General features: G+C 35.6%; 3 protein-coding genes across 7 annotated transcripts; 1 reads left to right on the plus strand and 2 right to left on the minus strand.

The window, feature by feature from the left end:
- The first annotated feature begins 510 nt into the window (after positions 1 to 510).
- Positions 511 to 9,735, plus strand: Fcp1 (RNA polymerase II subunit A C-terminal domain phosphatase Fcp1). 4 transcript variants are annotated; one of them, XR_016324687.1, is made up of 12 exons: positions 511 to 897; positions 1,339 to 1,486; positions 2,044 to 2,181; positions 2,325 to 2,575; positions 2,987 to 3,126; positions 3,871 to 4,198; positions 4,388 to 4,623; positions 4,947 to 5,092; positions 6,442 to 6,595; positions 7,865 to 7,998; positions 9,386 to 9,426; positions 9,535 to 9,735. XR_016324687.1 is itself a non-coding variant. In XM_028170520.2 (12 exons), exons 1-12 carry the CDS (start codon positions 680 to 682, stop codon positions 9,669 to 9,671), a joined length of 2,076 nt encoding a protein of 691 aa, XP_028026321.2. In that variant the 5' UTR covers positions 512 to 679; the 3' UTR covers positions 9,672 to 9,735. The 4 variants fall into 4 exon arrangements, 3 of the variants coding, with proteins under 3 accessions (XP_028026321.2, XP_089591463.1, XP_089591464.1); XM_028170520.2 differs by having other exon boundaries at positions 512 to 897; positions 6,437 to 6,595; XM_089735337.1 differs by having other exon boundaries at positions 637 to 755; positions 6,437 to 6,595.
- A 2,289-nt stretch (positions 9,736 to 12,024) lies between these two features.
- mRpS17 (mitochondrial ribosomal protein S17) lies at positions 12,025 to 12,785 on the minus strand. Its single transcript, XM_089735266.1, has 2 exons — positions 12,559 to 12,785; positions 12,025 to 12,490 (listed from the first exon to the last, which is right to left on the minus strand). Exons 1-2 carry the CDS (start codon positions 12,682 to 12,684, stop codon positions 12,131 to 12,133), a joined length of 486 nt encoding a protein of 161 aa, XP_089591392.1. The 5' UTR covers positions 12,685 to 12,785; the 3' UTR covers positions 12,025 to 12,130.
- Positions 12,786 to 18,493: 5,708 nt separating this feature from the next.
- On the minus strand, positions 18,494 to 20,998 carry Pex11ab (peroxisomal biogenesis factor 11ab). 2 transcript variants are annotated; one of them, XM_089735537.1, is made up of 4 exons: positions 20,906 to 20,998; positions 20,637 to 20,827; positions 20,437 to 20,552; positions 18,494 to 19,747 (listed from the first exon to the last, which is right to left on the minus strand). In XM_089735537.1, exons 2-4 carry the CDS (start codon positions 20,690 to 20,692, stop codon positions 19,203 to 19,205), a joined length of 717 nt encoding a protein of 238 aa, XP_089591663.1. In that variant the 5' UTR covers positions 20,693 to 20,827; positions 20,906 to 20,998; the 3' UTR covers positions 18,494 to 19,202. The 2 variants fall into 2 exon arrangements, with proteins under 2 accessions (XP_089591663.1, XP_089591662.1); XM_089735536.1 differs by having other exon boundaries at positions 20,910 to 20,997.
- Positions 20,999 to 22,464: the final 1,466 nt, after the last annotated feature.

Genomic DNA, 22,464 nt, shown 5'->3' on the forward strand with positions numbered 1-22,464 from the left:
CTCCAGTAACCACTTAACACCAGTTGAGCTGTGAGCTCGTCCACCAATCTAAGCAATAAAAAAGGTCACGTAGACAGATATTCAATTAAAACCGTAGTGTATGTACGTAGCGTTATATAAATATTGATTGATTGAAATATTGATATATAATAATAAAATTTTAATCAAAAAATATTTCTTTAACAACAACTTTTAGGCCTGCAATAGCATTTTAACCGAGAAGTAACAAAAATTCAAACAAACTTTATTATTTTATTTTGTTAAAATAAATATTCGCTCCTGGCTTTTACACCTTGTCGCACATTATTAATTGGTACTCTTGCATCATCATAGTTTTTATTAGTAATATGCTATTGGTGATATCTACTGTACTTGCCTAAATTTCTCAGCTTTACACTGCCATCGTGCGTAAACAATACGTTTCATACTCGAAAGCATTTCATACTTTTTATATAAAAGTCTATGCTCTATGTATGCTCAAAAGCAGCCAGAATAAAAAAGGAAAGAAATTGTCTCTGCTCACAGCACGTTTTGAGCCGGATATGAATTCCTATTCGCCGTGAAGATGATTGAACCTGTACTTTAATCTCATTGGTAGGAAAAGTGAAGCCGCCAAAACTGTTTTCGAATAACCAATAAGGTACTAGGATTTTGACAAAAAGCGTTATATCCGTTCAAGATGGCCGACAAAACTATACCTATTTTTGTTCCATCAGAAAAGCCTGTGAAACTCGCAAAGTGGAAAATAAAACAAGGTACTGTGGTAACACAAGGCCAAGTATTATTTTTATACAAAGATTTAGCGGGCGATGGTGAAGAGTTAAAGAAATTTAAATCATCACACGCTGGTACTGTGTCATCGATCAAGGTGAAAGAAGGAGACGTAGTAGAACCTAGGTAAGTGACGTCATGATAACAGCGATAAAATAAAAATGTTGCATATATTTCATGATAAAATGTCTAACATTTATGTCATGTTTTATTCTCATTAGATGTGAAGCATATTGTTATAGAAACGCCATTGTTGCAAATCCATTTTATCGATTGAGCGCCAATTTTAAATGTTGAAAACATTTCCCGCCCTGCATGAAATAGCAGCTCGGCTGTGCCATTAACATTGAGGATGTTTTTAAGCGACGGTGATCACTTAACATCAGGTGGGCGATACCATCGTCTGTCTGACTTTAATGGCAAGCAATGACATCTTCGACTTTATTTTGTTAAGAATGTTATTTTTAAATTTGCTTCTAATGTACAATGTAAAATTTTATATTTGCCATAATATATGTATCAGACGAAGTTATCGATTGTTTCAAACGTAGTATTTTGCCTTTACAGTTCGGCTGTAGCAGATTTGGAAGAATGCCGCCATCCAACAGTGATGATGGAGATGTGCGCGGAGTGTGGAGCAGACCTCCGCAGCGAGGAGACCAAGAAGCTGGACGTGGCCATTGTACCAATGGTACACTCTGTACCTGAATTAAAAGTAAACAGTTTTGATTATGTCAATTACTCTAAAGAACAATTTACAAAATGTATTTATTTTCTGATAACAAAACCTAGTAGTAATAACATTTTATGAAAAGCCATTAGATAGTTTAATTAAATAGATAAACAGTAGGGACAGCTTTAATTTAAATGAGAAGCTCCACTGAAAGATAATGCAAAAAAATTCTAAAATATATCCTGAACTTTCTTATGTTAATCTTAATAAAAGCCCTGGATTTGGGACTCATATCACAATTTGAATGTGAAATGTCATTGTCTTCAAAATCAAAAATCTCACGTCTCAGATTTCATGTAGATCTTGATAGCAAATTATACCATCAATGTATATAAATCAAACTTAAACATGTAGGTACATTGAGATTAGTTACCTGGACTGTGATATCCATACCCTATTTTCAAACTACATTCATAGGACAGTATTTATTAACAATATTTACAAAAGTCACACGGGTGGTATTTGGGATCTTCAATAGGGATGTCATACTCAAGCTAAAACTAGATTTAGTAATATTTTGATTATATTTCAAATTTCAGGTGTCTGAAGAACTGGCACAAAAACTAGGTAAAGAGGATGCTGAGCGTCTTCTGAAAGACAGGAAATTAGTACTTCTGGTAGATTTAGATCAAACATTAGTTCACACTACTAATGACAATATACCACCCAATCTAAAGGTGAGCGGTTTTTATTTTTCTACTTCTATGCAATTGATTCTTCCCTAATAGTTTGAAATTGTGATTAAATAATGTGATTTCATTAAATAGATATTGATACTATGTATACAATCTAATGTAATATGATTTTTTTGTTTCTTCAGGGAGTATTACACTTCTTCCTAAGAGGACCTGGAGGGCCAGGGCGTTGGTGTCATACGAGGCTTCGACCACGCACTCAAGAGTTTCTTGAATCAGCAGCAAAGAACTATGAACTTCACATATGTACATTTGGAGCCAGGCAATATGCACATGCCGTAGCTGAGCTCCTAGATCCTGAAAAGAAATATTTCTCACATAGGATACTATCCAGAGATGAATGCTTTGATCCTAGAACTAAAGCAGCCAATCTGAAGTAAGAATGATATTGCTAAGTAAAAGGCCTTTCCAACATTTTCAATAAGTTTTTTCTCTTGATGAGAGAATCAATTGTGGATATTCAGTATAATCTGAATCAAAGTAGGTTTATTAATAGACTAAAAACAGCTTTAATTTTATCAAATTGTGCTGACAGATAGAGTTTTTATCTAACTTTATCTATTAATTATCTAATCAACACTTTCTTTTGTAACTTAATACTTTTTTAATAAGAAATAATTTGTGTGGACAAAATATTCTAAAATAATGCCTTTGTAAAGTTAAAATCTCTGAGTCCCATATCAATCTTGAATATTCATAACCAAAATTTTTCTAATGTATATAATTAATTGTTTTAATTGTGACTATTGTACTTTTTTGACAATTTTTTATGAACTATAATTTACAGAGCACTGTTTCCTTGTGGTGACAACATGGTTTGCATTATTGACGATCGGGAAGATGTGTGGAGACATGCTGCTAATCTAATTCATGTCAGGCCTTACTCATTTTTTCAATCGACCGGCGATATCAATGCACCGCCACCAAGTAAGAATCTCGTAAAAGAGAATATGAAATAAAATATTAAAACTAATAATTCTGGATTAACATACAAGTTTCAAATTTAAGAATGTTTGAATCTCACTTGTAATCCATACATTAGTAATAGTCCTTCTGAAGACTTTCTTTTGTATAGCTTAAAAAAAAAGACAGATACGAGGACAACATTTTTTTTGCTAACAAACACCTCGTAGTCCACTTGGTATCTAGTAATTTGTACTATTCACCTAGAGATGAGATCAAAGTGGTACTATGACGGTTGTATTGTTGAAACCGTAATGCATGACTTGCAAGGCAGGATGATGGTTACCTGCCACCGTGTGATGAAAATGTCATCTGACTAATAACATAATTTAAAATGTTTACCCTTTCTGATCTTCATGAGCTCTCAGACTACATCATAAATATCAACACTCACTATCCCATTGAAGATTCACGTTTCATTGATTAACAACTATTGGGCACTGGTTATCGACTGATTGCCTCATGGCAGAATGAGGGTTTCAACTTATTGAGAATAAAGATAATTACTGGTCTTGCCAACATTATCGCTAACATTATTATTAATTATGGCAATATTGTTGAAGAAACAATATTAACAATTAATTAAGTTATCTGTTTTAAAAAAAAGAGGTTTTCACTAGAAATTACTTTTCCAACTTTTCTTGTTATAAACATCTACACTTTACTAATGAATATATTTTCTGAGTTTATTTTCTTATTTGATTTTAGTTGAAGAGAAACCAAAATTGACGATCGGCAAAAATGGTACTCAACCACAAGTACAAGAAATGCCGACTTTAGATGCAGAACCAGATGAAAATCTAGAAAAACCTGCTAACAACTTTGAAAAACCTACTGAAGGTAGCAACGGAAAAGTCATAAAAGAAGTAATGGAAGAGAAGCCAGTTGATATTAAGGAAGGCAATGAAAAAATTGAGGAAGTTGAATTACCGCCAGCTGAGCCAGTATGGACAGAGACATCTGATGGACAGATAGAGGTGGAAGATCCTGATGATTATCTTATCTATTTGGAGGATATTTTGAAGAGGATACATAAGTTAGTATAAGTTATAAATTTAACTATGTTAAAATTTGGTTGGATGGATACAAATATAAATCATATATATTTACAGCTCTGAATACTTTAAAATAATTTTAGATTGTATAATTTACATGGGAAAATTTAAAAGATAAGAATGAGCACAATAACAATGTATGCATGTATAAAATACTTAATCATTTTCAGGCATTTTTATGATGTCTATGACAAAATGGGTCAGAAACAGATACCAGACCTTAAAATAGTAATACCTGAAGTTAAAAGTGAAGTGTTGACTGGAACTAGTTTAGTGTTTAGTGGTTTAGTGCCAACACATCAGAAACTGGAAACTTCTAGAGCATATCTTGTGGCGAGAAGTCTTGGTGCTGAGGTGACACAGGATTTTACTGATAAAACAACTCATTTAGTAGCTGTTAGAGCAGGTAAGATGCACTTTACTAAAAATATTGTAAATACATGTGTTTTAACCTAAAGTTGTGTGAATAAAATAACCTTTTGCTATGGTTTAATCTCACTAATATTCATAAATTAATATGCTTTATGATCACAACAAATTCAGTATTTATGTCGTCAAAAATGGAAAATGTAAGCTTAAGTTTAAAATTTCATATATAAATATAATATGAAGGAGCTGCAATTGAACAAATATTTATCTGCATCTCACGAAAACACATTGTTGTTTAATCGCGATCTTAGGTTCTTAAGTTAAATATAAATCAATATAAAATAAAATTGTAATTTACAGGCACGGCAAAAGTAAACGCTAGTAGGCGAATGACTGAGAAGAAATCCAGCAAACTACATGTTGTTACACCAGATTGGCTGTGGTCATGTGCGGAACGATGGGAACGAGTGGAAGAGAAATTATATACATTACAAAGAGGTGGACAGGTAATGTACATGTCCTACTTTCATATTGTACCAAATGTGAAGTCGTCGTGGCCTAAAGGATAAGACGTCCGGTGCATTCGTATCTAGCGATGCACCGGTGCTCTAATCATACTTAACACATGTTCACGATTGACTTCCGTAGTAAAGGAATAACATCGTGTATTAAAAATCAAACCCGCAAAATTATAATTTGCGTAATTACTGGTGATAGGACCTCGTGTGAGTCTGCGCGGGTAGGTACCACCACCCCGCTTATTTCTACCGCGAAATAGTAATGCGTTTCGGTTTGAAGGGTGGGGTGCCGTTGTAATTATAGCTTAGAATTTATATTTCAAGGTGAGTTGCGCATTTACGTTGTAGATGTCTATGGGCTCCAGTAACCACTTAATACCAGGTGGGCTTTGAGCTCGTTCACCCATCTATGCAATAAAAAAAAACTTGTGTATGATATTTTACATATGAACAGCATTTGTTCTTTTTTTTTACGCTTTTTCTTTACATACATCTCCCATAGCGACTTTACTGTATGTTGTCTTTGAAAAAAAAAACGTGCGTGCAACTTGGTGCACGTGAATGAAATGAAACTTCTTTTTTGATGTGTAGTATTGTAGTTTTCTTCATTTTTTATCCTTAAATCAGATTGCTCTTGCAATAGGTGTTGTGAAATTCTTCTCCGTTGTGAATTCTGTGTCTTGTAATGTTGTGAATAAGAGTTGCGACATCCTCAACATTTATATTATATATATTTTAAATTATAGATAGAAAAATAAATATACATACATATATATATTTTTAAATACTTCATTAAAATCATTTTTGCCAAGTACCATCTGGCTATGGAATGAGCTCCCCTCCACGGTATTTCCCGAGCGCTATGACATGTACTTCTTCAAACGAGACTTGTGGAGAGTATTAAGCGGTAGGTTAGTAGCTTAGTAGGTAGCTATTCGATATATTTGCTCTCCAGTACATACTAGCGGTAGGCAGCGGCTTGACTCTGCCCCTGGCATTGCTGAAGTCCATGGGCGACGGTAACCACTCACCATCAGGTGGGCCGTACGCTCGTCAGCCTACAAGGGCAATAAAAAAAAAATTAGACGCTACTCGTTGCTAACGCTCGTGCTGGCCTGTAACAGGTATATATACTACGCTTATGCGTTCGAGTACCACGCATTCACTCTCGTTCTGTCTCTTTCTAGTATGGTAGCGTTAAACGTTCAACGCAACCTTGTTGGAAGTCGCATTAGAAGTTTCACTTCAAAAACGACTAAATTGCTATCATAGTAAATACAGGGCATTAGAATTGTGCTAGGTCTATAATAGAACGTGGATGTGTGTGAACAGAGCAGCTGTCGTCGGCCGCCGGCGCACTGCAGCAGCCCGCCCCCGCCGCCCGCGCCCGTCGCCGCCCTCCGCCGCCGCACGCCCTCGGGACGCTTCATGGACACCATCAACCCGCTGCTCTCCTTCTCCAGCGACGACATTGCTGATATGGACCGAGAGGTAACCATCACACGCTCCCCATCTATGGCTATCTTGAAGACCACAGTCGTCGTCTACACTACGTACCAACTTTTAGAAGTAAATACGTAACTAACATGTTCTCAAACGCAAGACACGATGTAGGGGCGTAGCAAAAATGAAATCCGCTAAATTAATAGAATTGCATAATTATCTGTAGGTGAATGTCGTCATTTACGTTTTGAATTTTAAAACGCCGATACCAACAGGGCTTGTACGAATTAGTCTATCCACGTACAGAAATTCAGACAAAACACTAAACGTTAGTTAAAATGTGATTAATCTTATAACTAGTTGTGATTACTTAATGTTGTAATGATCTGATTTTTTAGATAAAGTATAGCGAAAAAATAATTATAACAGGTGTCATCATTAAAAAATGCTTTTAAGGTTCATCTCGCATTTATTATTTCCAACGTTTCAAATACTTTACAGTTAACACCAGGTGGGCCGTGAGCCCCCCGTCCACCTAAGCAATAAATAAAAAAAATTACATGTGTGCAATTCACACGTGTTAGAAGTGAAACCTTCAAAAATTAAAATACAATTATCCTAAATGTCTAAGTATATTATTAGTAAAATTTTGTCATTAGTAAATAATTGTAAATCACCTTTTATAGTATGAGGTAGCGCCCTCTGTGAATTGATATTTTTACTTCACGTATATCCTAAATTAAAATTCACTACAAGAGGTTTCATACACACGTTAGTATTAAAAAATCTCATAGAGGGCGCTGTATTAAAAATAATTAACTAGTAAATGAATTCACAAACCAATATAGCGTGTATTATTTCTCAATATCCCTTATTCTCTCCCTCGTTAAATCTTTCTCACTATAGCTCTCTCCCACCTCTCGCTCCATGGCACTGTGCGTGATACGATGTTCGCTCTGTCTCACTTTTTCTTTCGATCTTTCTCATTTGCTTACTCTCACTCCATGGCTAGTTGCTTCATGCTACGTTCGCCCTGTCTTACTCTCTCTCAATCGGTCTCGATCTCTCTCTCTTTTTCGACACTTCCGTTGCATACCTGCGTGACGTAACATCTGTAAACATTTTACCCTCATGCGCCTAAAGAAGTTTCACTTCAAAAATTTAAAGTTTTCGTAGTCACAGTCGATATTACAATAATACCATTATTATTTTAGTCAACCATTTTTTATACGAAGAAATCACCGACATATTTAGTGATAATTAAGATATACGGTGCTTTCACAATCCACCTGCTAATGATTTTTTTATTTAACATAGGTTGAAGATATTTTCAATGAATCAGATGAGAGTTCCACTGATGATGAGAAACCATCCCAAGATGATGTTGATGATGAAGAAAACTTAAAGGAAGATCAACTAATTAGGATAGATGAAGAAAGTACTCAAGACAGGTACTTATGACAAATATTTCATTCAATAAACTACACCCTAGCACCCAAATCAGCCCCATCTTAGTACACTCATTACAGTAACACTTCTAGTATTTAAATTAATTTCGAACAATACACATGGTTTTATTCGTCACTAGCTGACCCGGCAGACTTCGTAGTGCCTCAATCGATAAATAAAATACCTAAACCTTTGGATAAAATAAACTTAAAACAAACAAAAGGAATCCGTCCGACGGGGGCGGTAGGACACATCAAAGGAAAATCAAAATTGTTATTTTTATTTGATTCCGAGCATTTTCATATTTGTCTACCTTTTAAACCTTCTCTGGACTTCCACAAATAATTCAAGACCAAAATTAGCCAAATCGGTCCAGCCGTTCTCGAGTTTTATCGAGACTAACGAACAGCAATTCATTTTTATATATACATATAGATTATTGTTAGCAAAGAACTATCTATACTAATATTATAAAGAGGAAAGATTTGTTTGTTTGTTTGTTTCGAATAGGCTCCGAAACTACTGGACCGATTTGAAAAATTCTTTTTCCATTAGAAGCCGACATTATCCCTGATGAACATAGGCTACTTTTTTTAATTTTTTTTTTTTTTTTTTGTTTCATGTGTGTTTTAATGTTTCCGAAGCGAAGCGAGGGCGGGTCGCTAGTCCGACTATAAACCTGCTAGTCAGTGTAGTAACACCGTAGTAGTATAACTAATTTATGTGTATTATATATGGTAGTAAGGTCACCCTAAAGCATTAAATCCACTATACACCTAACTTACATTTCATGAATAGATTTTTTCGAGAATGTACACCTCGTTTCCTAACACGACGCCGCTATAAACAATTGCATTAGAAATCTTGCGTTTTTAATATGCTTACAGCAAAATCTAATACAGGTATATCAGCTGACGAAACAACAGCGTAACGTCCGGTGTTGAGAGAACGCAAGGGACGCCTTTGTGTAAAATTTTGAGTTCTGTTATGGAGTTGATTCTGTGTGACTTTAAGAAAAATTGATTTCAAATTGTGTACTAACTTTATAATTGTTATAAGGCCAACCATTTTATATTCGCAGCATGAAATAAAAAGTTCTCTATGATTAAATAAATAAATATTTACTAACAATCACGTCACGTTAACTGGTCCCGTGATAAGTTTGTAAAGAACTTGTGTTACAGGTACCAGATAACGGATATAGATGTAAGATTTTTATTATACACATACATATATTTAATATACATCCATAACCCTGGAAAAGACATTTATATTTATCATACAAATATCTTCCCTTGGCGGGATTCGAACCCGCGACCCCCTTGTGTAGTGACCATGTCACTTACCACTACACCAGACGGCCGTTAATGTATGTATGTTTGTTTTCAGATTACAAGAAACGCAAGATAGCTCTAATGATTCAGAAAACGGTAAGTTTCATAACAATTTTTAACTATTAGTCAGAATAATGTCCATCGTGGATTGTAGATGACCCTCTGTTTATAAAATCCAAAATACATATTTTATATTATACACAGACGAAGAACAGCCAAGACCACGGAAACGACCGCGCAAATCGACACCGCCGTCAGACGAGGAGCCGCCGGATGATGACGACAGCTCTTGGAACTTGATGGGCGCGGCACTTGAAAGAGAGTTCCTCGCGCAAGACTGATGTCACCTCTACACCGATGTTTTAAAAATACAAGCACCCTGTTCAATAAACCGTTCTTTTCTAATGTTTTTTTAATTGAATTTGCTGAATCACACTATTATGTACTTTAGGCATTAATATAGTTACAGCGGCAGCCTCACCCTTCAAACCGAAACGCATTACTGCTTCACGGCAGAAATAGTTGGGGTGTTGGTACCTACCGATGCGGACTCACAAGAGGTCCTACCATCAGTCATTACACAAATTATAATTTTGTAGGTTTGATTTTTATTGTACGATGTTATTCCTTCACCAATGGAAGTCAATCGTGGACATTTTGTAAGTATGTATTTCATTAGAATAATTGGTACCACCCGCTGGTGTGATTCGAACTCCGTTGCATCGCAAGATCTATACGAATGCACCGGACATCTTATCCTTTAGGTCACGGCGACTTCAAATATAAATGAAGTACAAATACAGTAAAAGCTCCTCGCGGGGTATACGTTCCGTAAATCTGCCGCGAATACAGAAACCGTGAATATTTTACTTTTTTATAATTAGTCTATATATTTTACTTTTTTATAATTAGTCTATTTGATGATGCGTTTACAAAGGGTATTCGGTTGGATACGTACATGTTTGAATCGTTTTTATCCATGTGTATGTACCGATTTATAGATTAAATAAAATTGGACGAATGTGTAGTTTGCTTGCTGCACAACTCAGAAAACCAATCACAACTGACGACGTGAAACGCGACGCGGGTAGATCTAATCACGTAATCAACATGGTCGGCACCACCTACCCGTCCCCCTTTGTTTCGTTCCCCCAAACGAGAGACTCAAAATGGACTCCTGCCCATGTCAAGGTGCTCAAGACTCGTGCCGATTATTACACGTTGAGTGTCATTGCCCACTAAGTTGCTCGATTCCATGTGCTTAGTGCGAGTTTTTTAACGTTCTCGATAGCGTAAAAGTTAACAGTCACTATCAGCTCATGATCTTTGGTGGTCTCCTAGCTGGCTGAAGGAGCCTCCTGACACCTGGCCCAAAATGCCTTCTGCTCTAGGCCACCATGCGCTACCAGGTCTGAAGCCCAAGAAAGTACTACTCAATTTTGTATGCAGTTGGAACAACGCCCCTGGCGGCAAACGATCCCATTCCATACAAATATGAGCTAACTTTTACGCTATCGAGAACTTGTTTTTTAACGTCGCACTAAGAACACTGATCCGGTGGTAGATTCTGCGATGAACTGTTCTTGCTAGGGCTAGTTTTAGCAACGTCCTGAATTTATAGTCAACTAGCGACCCGCCCTCGCTTCGCTTCGGAAACATTAAAACACACATGAAACCAAAAAAAAATTTTAAAAAAGTAGCCATGTTCATCAGGGACAATGTCGGCTTCTAATGGAAAAAGAATTTTTCAAATCGGTCCAGTAGTTTCGGAGCCTATTCGAAACAAACAAACAAACAAATCTTTCCTCTTTATAATATTAGTATAGAAAACTACTATATTGATTACATAAAATAAGGTTGTTATTCACAAAGCCAAAATATTATTCGGACGGAGCAAGATAAAAATATCTACAATGATCATGCAACTTAAGAAACCTTTTTTTTATATTGTGGCTCGCACGGTTTTTGCATTAGCCAGTGTCAAGTAATAAGATTTTTTTCGCCGTTATGTTTACGTACAGTTTAAGAATAATAATAAACGAAGGAAACTGTCCATGTTGGCCATTATTAATATCAGTGTAAATATGAATTAAATTAGCAGAGTGGGACAGTATAGACAAATTAGGTTGAGAAAGTAATTTGATTAATGTAGTAAAAACTCTACAAATGTTAATATGAAGTAAAATGAAATGAAGTTGATTAATATTATGAAACATGGCACGAAATGAAATCAAATAAGATGAGATGATATGGTATGAAATATAATCTCAGTAAAATGGTGGTCATTTACCAAGACATTCCCAGTAAACTTTTCTAGAGGATCCTGAGAAGTTATATCCGGTGACTTTGTTTCATTTTCCCACATTTGTGCACTTTCACTACTAAACAGATAATAAACCACAGTTATTACACATTTAAACCCGAAGAAACACTAAATAGACAAAATAAAACAAATCACACAACTTCTCTCCTCACATTTCCGCCAAAAAGCCAATAAGCCATTTGTGAACTTTTTACAGAACACTTCCACAGATAGTAATATTATATTTGATAAGCACCTCCTTACATACTAAGCAATATTATGTGAATAAATCTCATTTACTAAATATTAGGCAGCATTAAAATTTGAAAAAACACATCATCCTAGTATTTGTAAGCATAATACTTGAGAAATTCTAAAATGAAAAAATAAACTGATTAAAACTAACTTTATTAATTAAATGTTCAATAATTACATTTTTTAACTACTAAAATTTGCATTTCTTATGTTCACTAATTTAACTAAATTAATGTTATAGAATCAAATACCATATGGATCATTTTCATCAAAAACATGGAACTTTGTGTATGTTGGTTTAGAAGTAAAATCTTTTTTGCCATCCTGCCAGCCTCTCGGTGGAGCTTTACTGTAGTTGAATGTAGACTTTAACCTTCCATACAATTCAGTTTGTCTTTCTATATCTTCTTTATATTGCTCTTTAGAAACTTTCTTGCCTGTAACAGGGTCTGTTATATCGCCAAACGGATAAACGACTTCTTTTATTTCATGGGTTATTAATTTTGTTAGCTTCTCAGGTAACGCTTGGATCAGGACTATGTCTCCAGTTTTGCATATTTTCTCTGAATCGTGGCAATAGTAAAACTCCTCTTTCCTAAAATACTAAATTGCATAAAATTAGAAATCAAATCAGCAAAGAACTTGATCTTATTGTTTAAGGTGATATTTACCATTAAAAGGTTTTCATCTAATTCTAACCTCTTTACTCTAATTTTTGCAGCATTTTGTTTAACAGTCGGTACACATTGTCCAAGTAAGAGAAACTTTCTGGCTGCATCAGCGACATTTCTTGACATTTCTTCGTTGTTTTTTTAATAATTCGTTTTGGTGTATTCCTGTATTTTGAAGATATTCTTTCTAATGTATAATATGATTTAGGGATAGCGATTTGAATCGATTTTTTTTGCGAATGAAAATCGAATTTTAACGTATCGTAACCAATCAATAGCTTTGTAAAAAAATCGAGATAAAAAATGATGTTCCGAAAAGTATGCAATCGTAAAATAATACACAGGTGGATGCCATTAAAAACTCGATAGTAAGGGTGAGACCGATATATTAGTATTCATTATGATATTCGTAATACAGCTTGTATTCGTGTATCGGTAATCCGTCGAATTCTGATATGCTAATATTCCGTATTACTCTATTCATAATATTAGCCAACTCACATCGGTCGGGTTGTATCTATCACTCGAAAATATACTGGCATACGCCGTACGTGTCTCGCGGATATCTGTCTATCACATTCATAACAATACTGCATGCGCTAAGAGTAAGTGAGATAAACTACATGTTTACATATTGAGCAATGAAAATAAGTACATATAATTATGAGTATAAGGACTATTTTTTAATTCAACTTTTTACTTGTCAAAGATGCTAGTGGGAATTTTTAAATGCATTACTTTTTAATGTTTGAACCTTCATTTCTTGATTCAAGTAAAGATTCTACTCAAGGCAAAATAGTGCATTTTTACATTTATTGGAATAAAATCGGTGAGCTTTATTTTCATTATTTTAATTTTATTTTCTGTTTCCTTTGAATTAGTTGGTTTTAAAACGATGATTTGAAAAATGAAAGTAGGTACGGTAGTTGACATTATTTACCAATTTCATAAATTAATTTTTTTTTACACAAAATGTAATACTGCCACAACTAAATTAAGTGTTTTTACGTAATAAATTATGATGACAATATATTTTTGCGGTGGTATTTAATTATCTTCTACGGACTTCTCAAAATTTAAATAAAAGTTTGATTTTTTTTTATGAAGTTTGATTTGAATCGAAATGACTTTCTAAACAAACGGTTCGTGGATTATAATATTGTAGATTTTGTGTACCCACTAGCCACCTTAGTACCGTGTGAGAGGATTTTTTCAAAAATTTTTAAAAAGAAATTTTCAAAATTTCTAAACTTATTTCTGACCGACGTAACAGGCTTTCGGTAGAAAAAGTAATAAAGCTGATATTTTTATGCACCAATAAGAAATAAATAATATTACTAACTTGTTGTTTATATTAATGTACAATGTTGACCAAATTCTGATTTAATAATAATATTAATTTTAATGTACATAATATTACTTGTAAAATATTTAGTGTGAAGTCAAATTCCTAGATACAATATACTATTTATATTATTAACTAGCTGACCCGGCAGACTTCGTAATGCCTCAATCGATAAATAAAAGACCTAAGCTTTTGTATAAAATAAACTTAAAACAAACAAAAGGAATCCGTCCGACGGGGGGATATCAAAGGAAAAACAAAATTGTTGTTTTTATTTCATTCCGAGCATTTTCATATTTATTTTAACTTTTAAGCCTTCTCTGGACTTCCACAAACAATTCAAGACCAAAATTAGCCAAATCGGTCCAGCCGTTCTCGAGTTTTAGCGAGACTAACTAACAGCATTTCATTTTTGTATATATAATACCTTAACTAATACGTGAATATCCTGATATCTTAATATACTTCGATAAAACGGATAAACGAGTTAAAATTAATACGAATACCGTATTAAGTGTATTAATAATCATTAACTTATTTCACGAATACCGTATTAAGTTTAACTCGTTTACCCGTTTTAACGAAGTATATTAAGATATCAGGATATTCACGTATTCGTTAAGGTATTATAATATTACATCATGAATATATTAGTATTCGCTAATATTGATAAATATCGGTATTAACCCATCTTTACTCGATAGATCCTATATATTAATTTTTTTTCGTCTTATTGCAATAAATAAAAGTACATAATAAACTAAAAAAGCTATTGTTCGTAATGCCTTTTCAGAAAAGAATTATTACTTTTTCAGGTCTATATTAGTTTTAAATTGATGAAAGAGAGCATGTGTAGGAAAATAAATAAAAAACGTGGCCCTTCGTGCACTAAGTTACACGCACACCATCTTTTCGATTCGCTAGTAGTCTATGGTATGGGGTTATTGTGGTTACGCCCAGATGGGGACACGGGTAAGTAAGCTCACGGGCTCAACCTGAGAAATTTTGCTAACACTACCCCTGCCAAGAGCGGTGATTCGCAGAGTTTAGTACTGGATCGGAATCGCAACCCGCTGAGAAGATCCGACGAGAAACCCAGTGGGCTGTGTGATGATGATGATGATTCATCCGACCGATTTCGGCCATGGCGACCACTTTGACTCCTATCCGTCGATTTGGCGCTCGTGCGCTCGAAGATGGCTTATATAGCCTATCTTTGCGGCAAAACTCTTTGCGCATTGAGGGCACGTAAGCACGCCGTTCTCATAATTATAGGTTATGGCAGCAGGTGGGCGGGCCTTCAACTGGTCGCGTTTGTAATAAAGGTGAGCTTTACGCTGATCCTCGAACTCGCGTACTTTGCTGTTCACCATCCTGCGCCATTCTGGCCGCTGTGCTGCCAAGCGCTCCCATTGAGAGGGCTCTATATCACATCTCTTCATGTGTCGTTTCACGACATCCTTGTACCGCAGGAGTTGTCCGCCATGCTTTCGCTTGCCATCCTGCAATTCAGAGAAGAAGATGCGCTTCGCCACTCTTTCCTCCGTCATGCGTGATACATGACCGCACCATCGAAGCTGCCGACGCATTAAATAGGTCTCAATGCCACCAACATTGGCACGTCGCAAGACTTCGGTATTTCGCACTCTATTAGACCATCTGATTTTCATGATGGCACGAAGGCATTTAAGGTGGAAGCGATCCAGAGTGCGAATGTGGCGGCGGTACACACACCACACACAGTGGGCTGTATATAATGGGGACAAAGAGTAGACATTGGCTTTGGTTTCTGACAAAAAAGAATAGGTTGTTTAGGTACGTAATGAGGTACATTAGTTAGATTATTATTACTTATTTATATTATATATTATTATTACATTACATACATTAATTAGGTACGGTCATAGGAGAGGACCTCTCGCTGCCGCGCGTCGTGGCTACGATGCTCGGCAGCGACGCGTCCTGGAAGGCGATGCTCGACTTCTGCGAGTCCACCATCTCGCAGAAGGAGGCGGCGGAGCGAGAGAGGGAGAGCTCTTCCCTTTCCGCACCGATCCGTCGCCGTCGAGCCGGGGGCCGGAGGCGGGAATACGCCCGTACGTCCCGGCCCCTGTAGGTAGCGGCCTCCCCCCGGTGAAGGTCAAGGGGCGACCTGAGGGGGTGAGGCCGCGCGGAGCGCTACCAGCACTCTAGCGCGCTGCCGTGGAGTAAATAGAGCGACCGGTCGGCGGTGTATCGCATCCCAACCCGGCAGGCTGGTTCTGGTCCAGCGGGGTATTCCGGGACACCAGCGGCACCGTCCGGGCGGCCCGACGGGCTGCCGTACCGAGACAGCCGACGTTTCAGAGCCTTCGATTCGCCTCGAAGGCTCAGTCGGCTGGGCGTCCTTGGGGCGAGCCGCGCCGTCTGGTTGTAGTGTTGACCGCGGTAGCCCCCCTACCTCATCCGGGTTTTGACCTCGGAGGGGATCGGACGTCGGGTGTAAGAGTGCAGGGGAGTCGTTTAGTGGGTGGGCCCTAAAATCCTTGGGCCCGCGGTCTGCTCACAACACCATGCAGATCGTAGAGTCTCACATACCCCGCGCGCCCCTTTTGCGCGGGGACCTCGTAGGAGGTTCGGCCCTCTACCCGAAAAAAAAAAAAAAAAAAAAAACAAAGAAAAGAATGTACGCAAATCATTTTAAATGAGAATACTATCTCAAATATATTAAGTGTATAATCTATGCTATCTGTAATAAGTTATTAGTGTAAACTTACTTGATCAATTAGCGTCGTGATTATCTGTTTCTCATCTGTCATGATTAATTGTCAAAATTGAACCGCGTCTTTTTTTCTTCAAATATTAAAAGTTAAAATAAAATGTTTAAGAAAACGATCAGTTTTTTGAAAAGTTCTTTTTCGATCTCGGTATTTTAGTGAACAATTCAAACATTGACATATTTCGGGAAGAATCCACATCCCTAAAACGGTCAACGACCGCACCGGCCAGTGATGCCAGCTTATGAGTTTTCTTCTTCTTTAGAGGAAGAGAAAATTTTATAGGAGTATTACAGTATGTCAAATTTATTGAAGACTAGCTGACCCAGCAGACTTCGTAGTGCCTCAATCGTTAAATAAAAGACCCCAACTTTTGTCTATACTAATATTATAAAGAGGAAAGATTTGTTTGTTTGTTTGTTTCGAATAGGCTCCGAAACTACTGGACCGATTTGAAAAATTCTTTTTCCATTAGAAGCCGACATTGTCCCTGATGAACATAGGCTACTTTTTTTAAAATTTTTTAAATTTTTTTAATTTTATTTTTTTGGTTTCATGTGTGTTTTAATGTTTCCGAAGCGAAGCGAGGGCGGGTCGCTAGTATAAAATAAACTTAAACCAACCAAATGAATCCGTCCGACGAGGGACATCAAAGGGAAAACAATATTGTTATTTTTATTTAATTCCGAGCATTTTCATATTTATCTACCTTTTAAACCTCCTCTGGACTTCCACAAATAATTCAAGACCAAAATTAGCCAAATCGGTCCAGCCGTTCTCGAATTTTAGCGAGACTAAAGAACAGCAATTCATTTATATATAGATTATAGATTTAATTTTGGATTTGAGAGATAAATACGACAAACACTACTTCTACTATAAAAAAAAAAAAAATTTTTTTTTTATTGCTTAGATGGACGGACGATCTCACAGCCCACCTGATGTTAAGTGGTTACTGGAGCCCATTGACATCTACAACGTAAATGCGCCACCCACCTCGAGATATAAGTTCTAAGGTCTCAGTATAGTTACAACGGCTACCCCACTCTTCGAACCGCATTACTGCTTCACGGCGGAAATAGGCGGGGTGGTGGTACCTACCCGTGCGGACTCCCAAGAGGTCCTACCACCAGTGATTACGCAATTTATAATTTTGCGGGTTTGATTTTCATTAGACGATGTTATTCCTTCACCGTGGAAGTCAATCGAGAACATCTGTTGAGTACGTATTTCATTAGAAAAATTGGTACCCGCCTGCGGGATTCGAACACCGGTGCATCGCTTCATACGAATGCACCGGACGTCTTATCCTTTAGGCTACGACGACTTCAAAAGCTTATTGGATGCTGATTGGCTAGGTAGTCCAGCATATGTTTAATTGTAATTGTAAATGTATGTCTAGTAGATTGGTCGTATAGTAAGCCCACTCGAGCAGGTTTCAGCACTTTCAGTACTTAACTTATGAATAAGCTTTCAAGTAAAATTTGGGCAAACACGCTATTCATTGATAATCAACGATTCTATTGTATTATTTGCATGTGGTGGAGCGTATTGTAAGCTGGCACTGATAGGTACAACCATTCTGCATGCTTTTGCCGTGAACCCGTTATGCATGAGCGTGAAGTATGCTACTATAGAATACAATTGAGCCTCCAAATTCATATCTCCAGATGGTTTGCGCCTTTCATCTTGTAGTGTAGGTATACAGGCTCTAGCCACAACTTAGCATCAAGTATGCTGCAGAACCAAGGTCAATCTAGTGAAGTCATTACCTAACTCAACAGTACTCGTTCAGGTAGAATACAACATTAATGAAAATTACAAAATCAAAAACTTTAATGTAAATAATTTATATATTTTTTAAATCCCTTTAGTACCTTAAGTACAAAATAAAATATAATTTTCCTACACCAATACCAGTATTCACAAAGTCACTCACTACAGCCTTATATATGATTAAAATGATTACATGGAAATATACTGTAAGACAGCAAAAAGATTTTTTACACATTTAATTTTGCTGGCAAAATTGAGAATGAAAAAACTTTAAATAGTTCAACAATTAAAAACTGATTCTCATCCACTGTATGTATCATGTATTCCTCAACAAAAATAATTTCTATTAATAACTTTGAATAAATCCCCATACATATATTATTTTGTACTTTTTATTTTTTATTCAAAATTATTATCACTATTTGAGACAGTAGTCAGAATACAACTTTTAAACCTTTATTATACTTGAATTCTGCCAAATTTGAAAATAGTTAAGTGTACTGCAACAAAAAAGTTTTGTATCACTGGTCAAAGAATTAGCCAAATGGATGTCAGAGTATATACTCATGGTAAACACTCAGTACATTAAAATTATTATTATTAAGTAACTAATTTATTCGTGAATGATGATGAATCATATATATGATATTGTATTTTATAGCATTTCTCATGTTCACTGAAACATCGTGACAAGACTTGATTTTGTTCATTCAAAAATTTAACAAACAATACAGTTAAATCTGTAATTTGTCACTCATTTTATGCAATTATGATGGTACCAATTTAGATATAGGTTGAACTAGAGTTATTAAAGCAGCAACGGAAGAGATAGCACCTAAAGTGCCAATCGCACTTGGACTCAATTTTATAAACCCAAGAGCTGTTAATGGTATGAACAAGTCACATGCGTTCTTCAATGTATCAACAAATATATCTCTATGACAAAGTAATAACACATGAATGTGTTTCAAAGTAGACATTAGATCAAATTTATGTACTGATAGATTTAATAAATCAGAAGGCCTTAGAAATTTTGAATTGTGTAGTTGTAACAAATGGAGTATTTCATAAAGGTCTCGTGCTAAATTTGCAATAATAGACAGTAACCAGAATTTATTTGCAGTTTGATTCCAAGTGTCTGAGTCTGTTTTTAGAAATCCACTTTTGGCCAACCACACTATGTGGTCTGCATACAAAAATAAACTATGTGATAACTTGCTAACTGTTATTGTTAATCTTAAAAATGGATCTTCTATGCTCATGCTGTCTAAAGCAATGTAGCAAACGTCTATGCATCTGCCCAACCTCAGAACTGAAAAGTTATTATATCCACATTTTAACATTTAATAATAATAATGAAAGCATTTATTGCCTTTCACACAGATTTAAGACTAATAAAAGTAGATAAATAAAAGAAAAGAAAAAGACAAAAGGAGGTGATTCAGCTAATGCTGTTCAAAGTGAATGCATCAAACAGTGCTGATTTTCAGCCACCCCCATTTCCCTTTGGTTTAATAAATTTTTATGTTTTTTTTTAATAAGTTTTAAGGTAAGTGACACAAGGCTGAACTGATGGTGATTAGACACCATCACTCATGAACATCAGCAATGCCACGGTCACAGCCAAGTGGATGCCCACAGTGATGTTTTTCAAACTAAATTTTGAAGAAGAGCATGTCATTAAACATCATATAGGAAAGTTTATTCCAGATCGATTTGATTTAATAAAATATCTTTTTCTAGAAAGTGGGCGCACAGTAGTTCCGAGAAGTAGAAATGAGTTTGGTATGGTGGTATCATGGAGATCACCGGATCAACTCAAAACAATTTCTCAAATTTAGAGTACCCAAATTTCTCCTTAAGGTTCCAAGGATTCTGTAATATTGTTTACCGTTCAATAGTATTTTGTATTCTGCTCTAATAAATAAAATATTGACATCCCAGTCTTCGTTTGTAGTTGGATTGTAAGTCTTACGAAAGTTACAAATAGTATTTACTTACTCTTTCTAAATGAACTAAATGCATTTTCCAAATTTTTTATTCTATCTATGGAGTATTTATTAGCATTCCTGGTCTCCAATTGATGCCATACAAGCTTGCTAATATATTGAATAAATCTAGACAAGACAAATAAATCTATTATTAAGAGTAGATTAATAAAAGCCAGTTTGTATAAATAAACTTCTGTCTATGAAGTTTACCTTGCCAATTTGTCTCTTCCAATGGATTGATTATTTACTTTTATAATTATATCCATTGCGATTTCGTCATGGACTTTGTGGAGTTGGGTCAAATCAAGTGAAACGCAAATAAAATATAAACGCTACGCCAAGAGCGTTCTTAGTACTTGTAGTAACTTGCTCGTATGTTAATGTGGATCGTTTTTTGAAAACTGTAACACAGAGTTGCGTTTTCATTACTTAATATAAATGGCATATACCTTTAAGATTACTTATGTCTTACAACTTACTTACAGTCTTACTTAGCAAAAAAATAGAATGTTTATCTACATTATTCTACATACACTGGTAGCTTTTATAAGGGATTTTATGACCCGGTAACTAAGACCTTTAGGTCGTTTCTTATTTTAATTTAATAAATTCTTATTTTTATGAAAAATGATAAAATGGAGTGAAATGAAATGAAACGAAGAGGATTAATTTGAGACATTAATCAACTGGGATGAAATTAAATGAAATGAGATGAGATGATATGAGATGAATTACAATCTCAGTAAAATGATGGTCATTTAGTGAGATTTTTTCAGAGGACTTTTTGGAGGATCCCGACAAGTTACGTCCAGCGGCTTTGTTCCACTTTCCCACATTTGTGCACTTTCACAGATATTAAACAGTTAATAAACCACCGTTACTACACATTTAAACCTGCAGAAACACTAAATAGACAAAATAAAACTATTCACACAACTTCACTCCTCGCGTTCCCGCCAAAAAGTACTACACTAGTAGCATTTTTTTAAAGTGATTTTATGATCTGGTAACTAAGACTTTTTGGTCATGTCTTTTTTTAATTTTAATGACAACTTTTTTAATGAAAAATGATATTATGAAATGAAATGAAGTTGATTATTATTATACATGGCATAAAATGAAAACGAAATGAAATGAAATGAGATAAGATGATATGGAATGAAGTATAATCTCAGTAAAATAGGGGTCATTTGCTGAGACTTTTTCAGTGAACTTTTTGGAAGATCCCGAGAAGTTACGTTCAGTGGCTTTGTTTCATTTTCCCATTTGTGCACTTTCACAGATACTAAATAGTTAATAAACCACGTTATTACACATTTAAACCTAAGAAACACTATTAAAAAAAACAAAGCACACAACTTCACTTCTCGCGTTCCCGCCAAAAAGTCCAGATCATAGGTAGCTTTACTTCTCTTGGGATACAGATCAGTAATTTTCTCTATTAAGTATTCAGTTTAGCAGTCCATATTACAACAATTAGTTAATTAAATCATAGCAATTTCGACAGTAGCATGGATGTGACTTGTTATGTGGGGGTTGTCCAAAGAATTGGATGGTCTAGACCAGATGACTAATGTTTTTTTAATCATGAAGTTGTCTGCATGCAATCCAAACTGGACGATATACCTAGTCAGGTCATAAATTCTGTCACATGTTTAATGTAAAATAATTGAAACAAGTTTATTCATTATGTAACCATTCATATACCAAAATGAACTTAACAAAACATAGATTCTTATGACACTAAAGTTTATTCAAAATGACCTCCGTGATTTTGAATACAGGCCTTGAATCTGCGCGGCCAGTCGTCTATCGCAGCACGAACGAGGTCCATGTCAATATCGGCGGCTGCCTTAATCAAGGATGTCTTGAGTGACTCCAAATAAGAAACTCCCAACCATACCATGAGCGAGGATGGAAAATGACCTCGTTGGACACGCGGAATACGGTTGCTCGCTTCTTCACTACTGTGTGCGTACACCTTATCATTTTGTTTGTTGTAGCTCTCTTCTACGGTAAAAATTTTTTCATCCAAAAA

This window comes from Bombyx mandarina, chromosome 19 (genome assembly GCF_030267445.1).
Source record: "Bombyx mandarina strain Sakado chromosome 19, ASM3026744v2".
Lineage (NCBI taxonomy): Eukaryota > Metazoa > Arthropoda > Insecta > Lepidoptera > Bombycidae > Bombyx > Bombyx mandarina.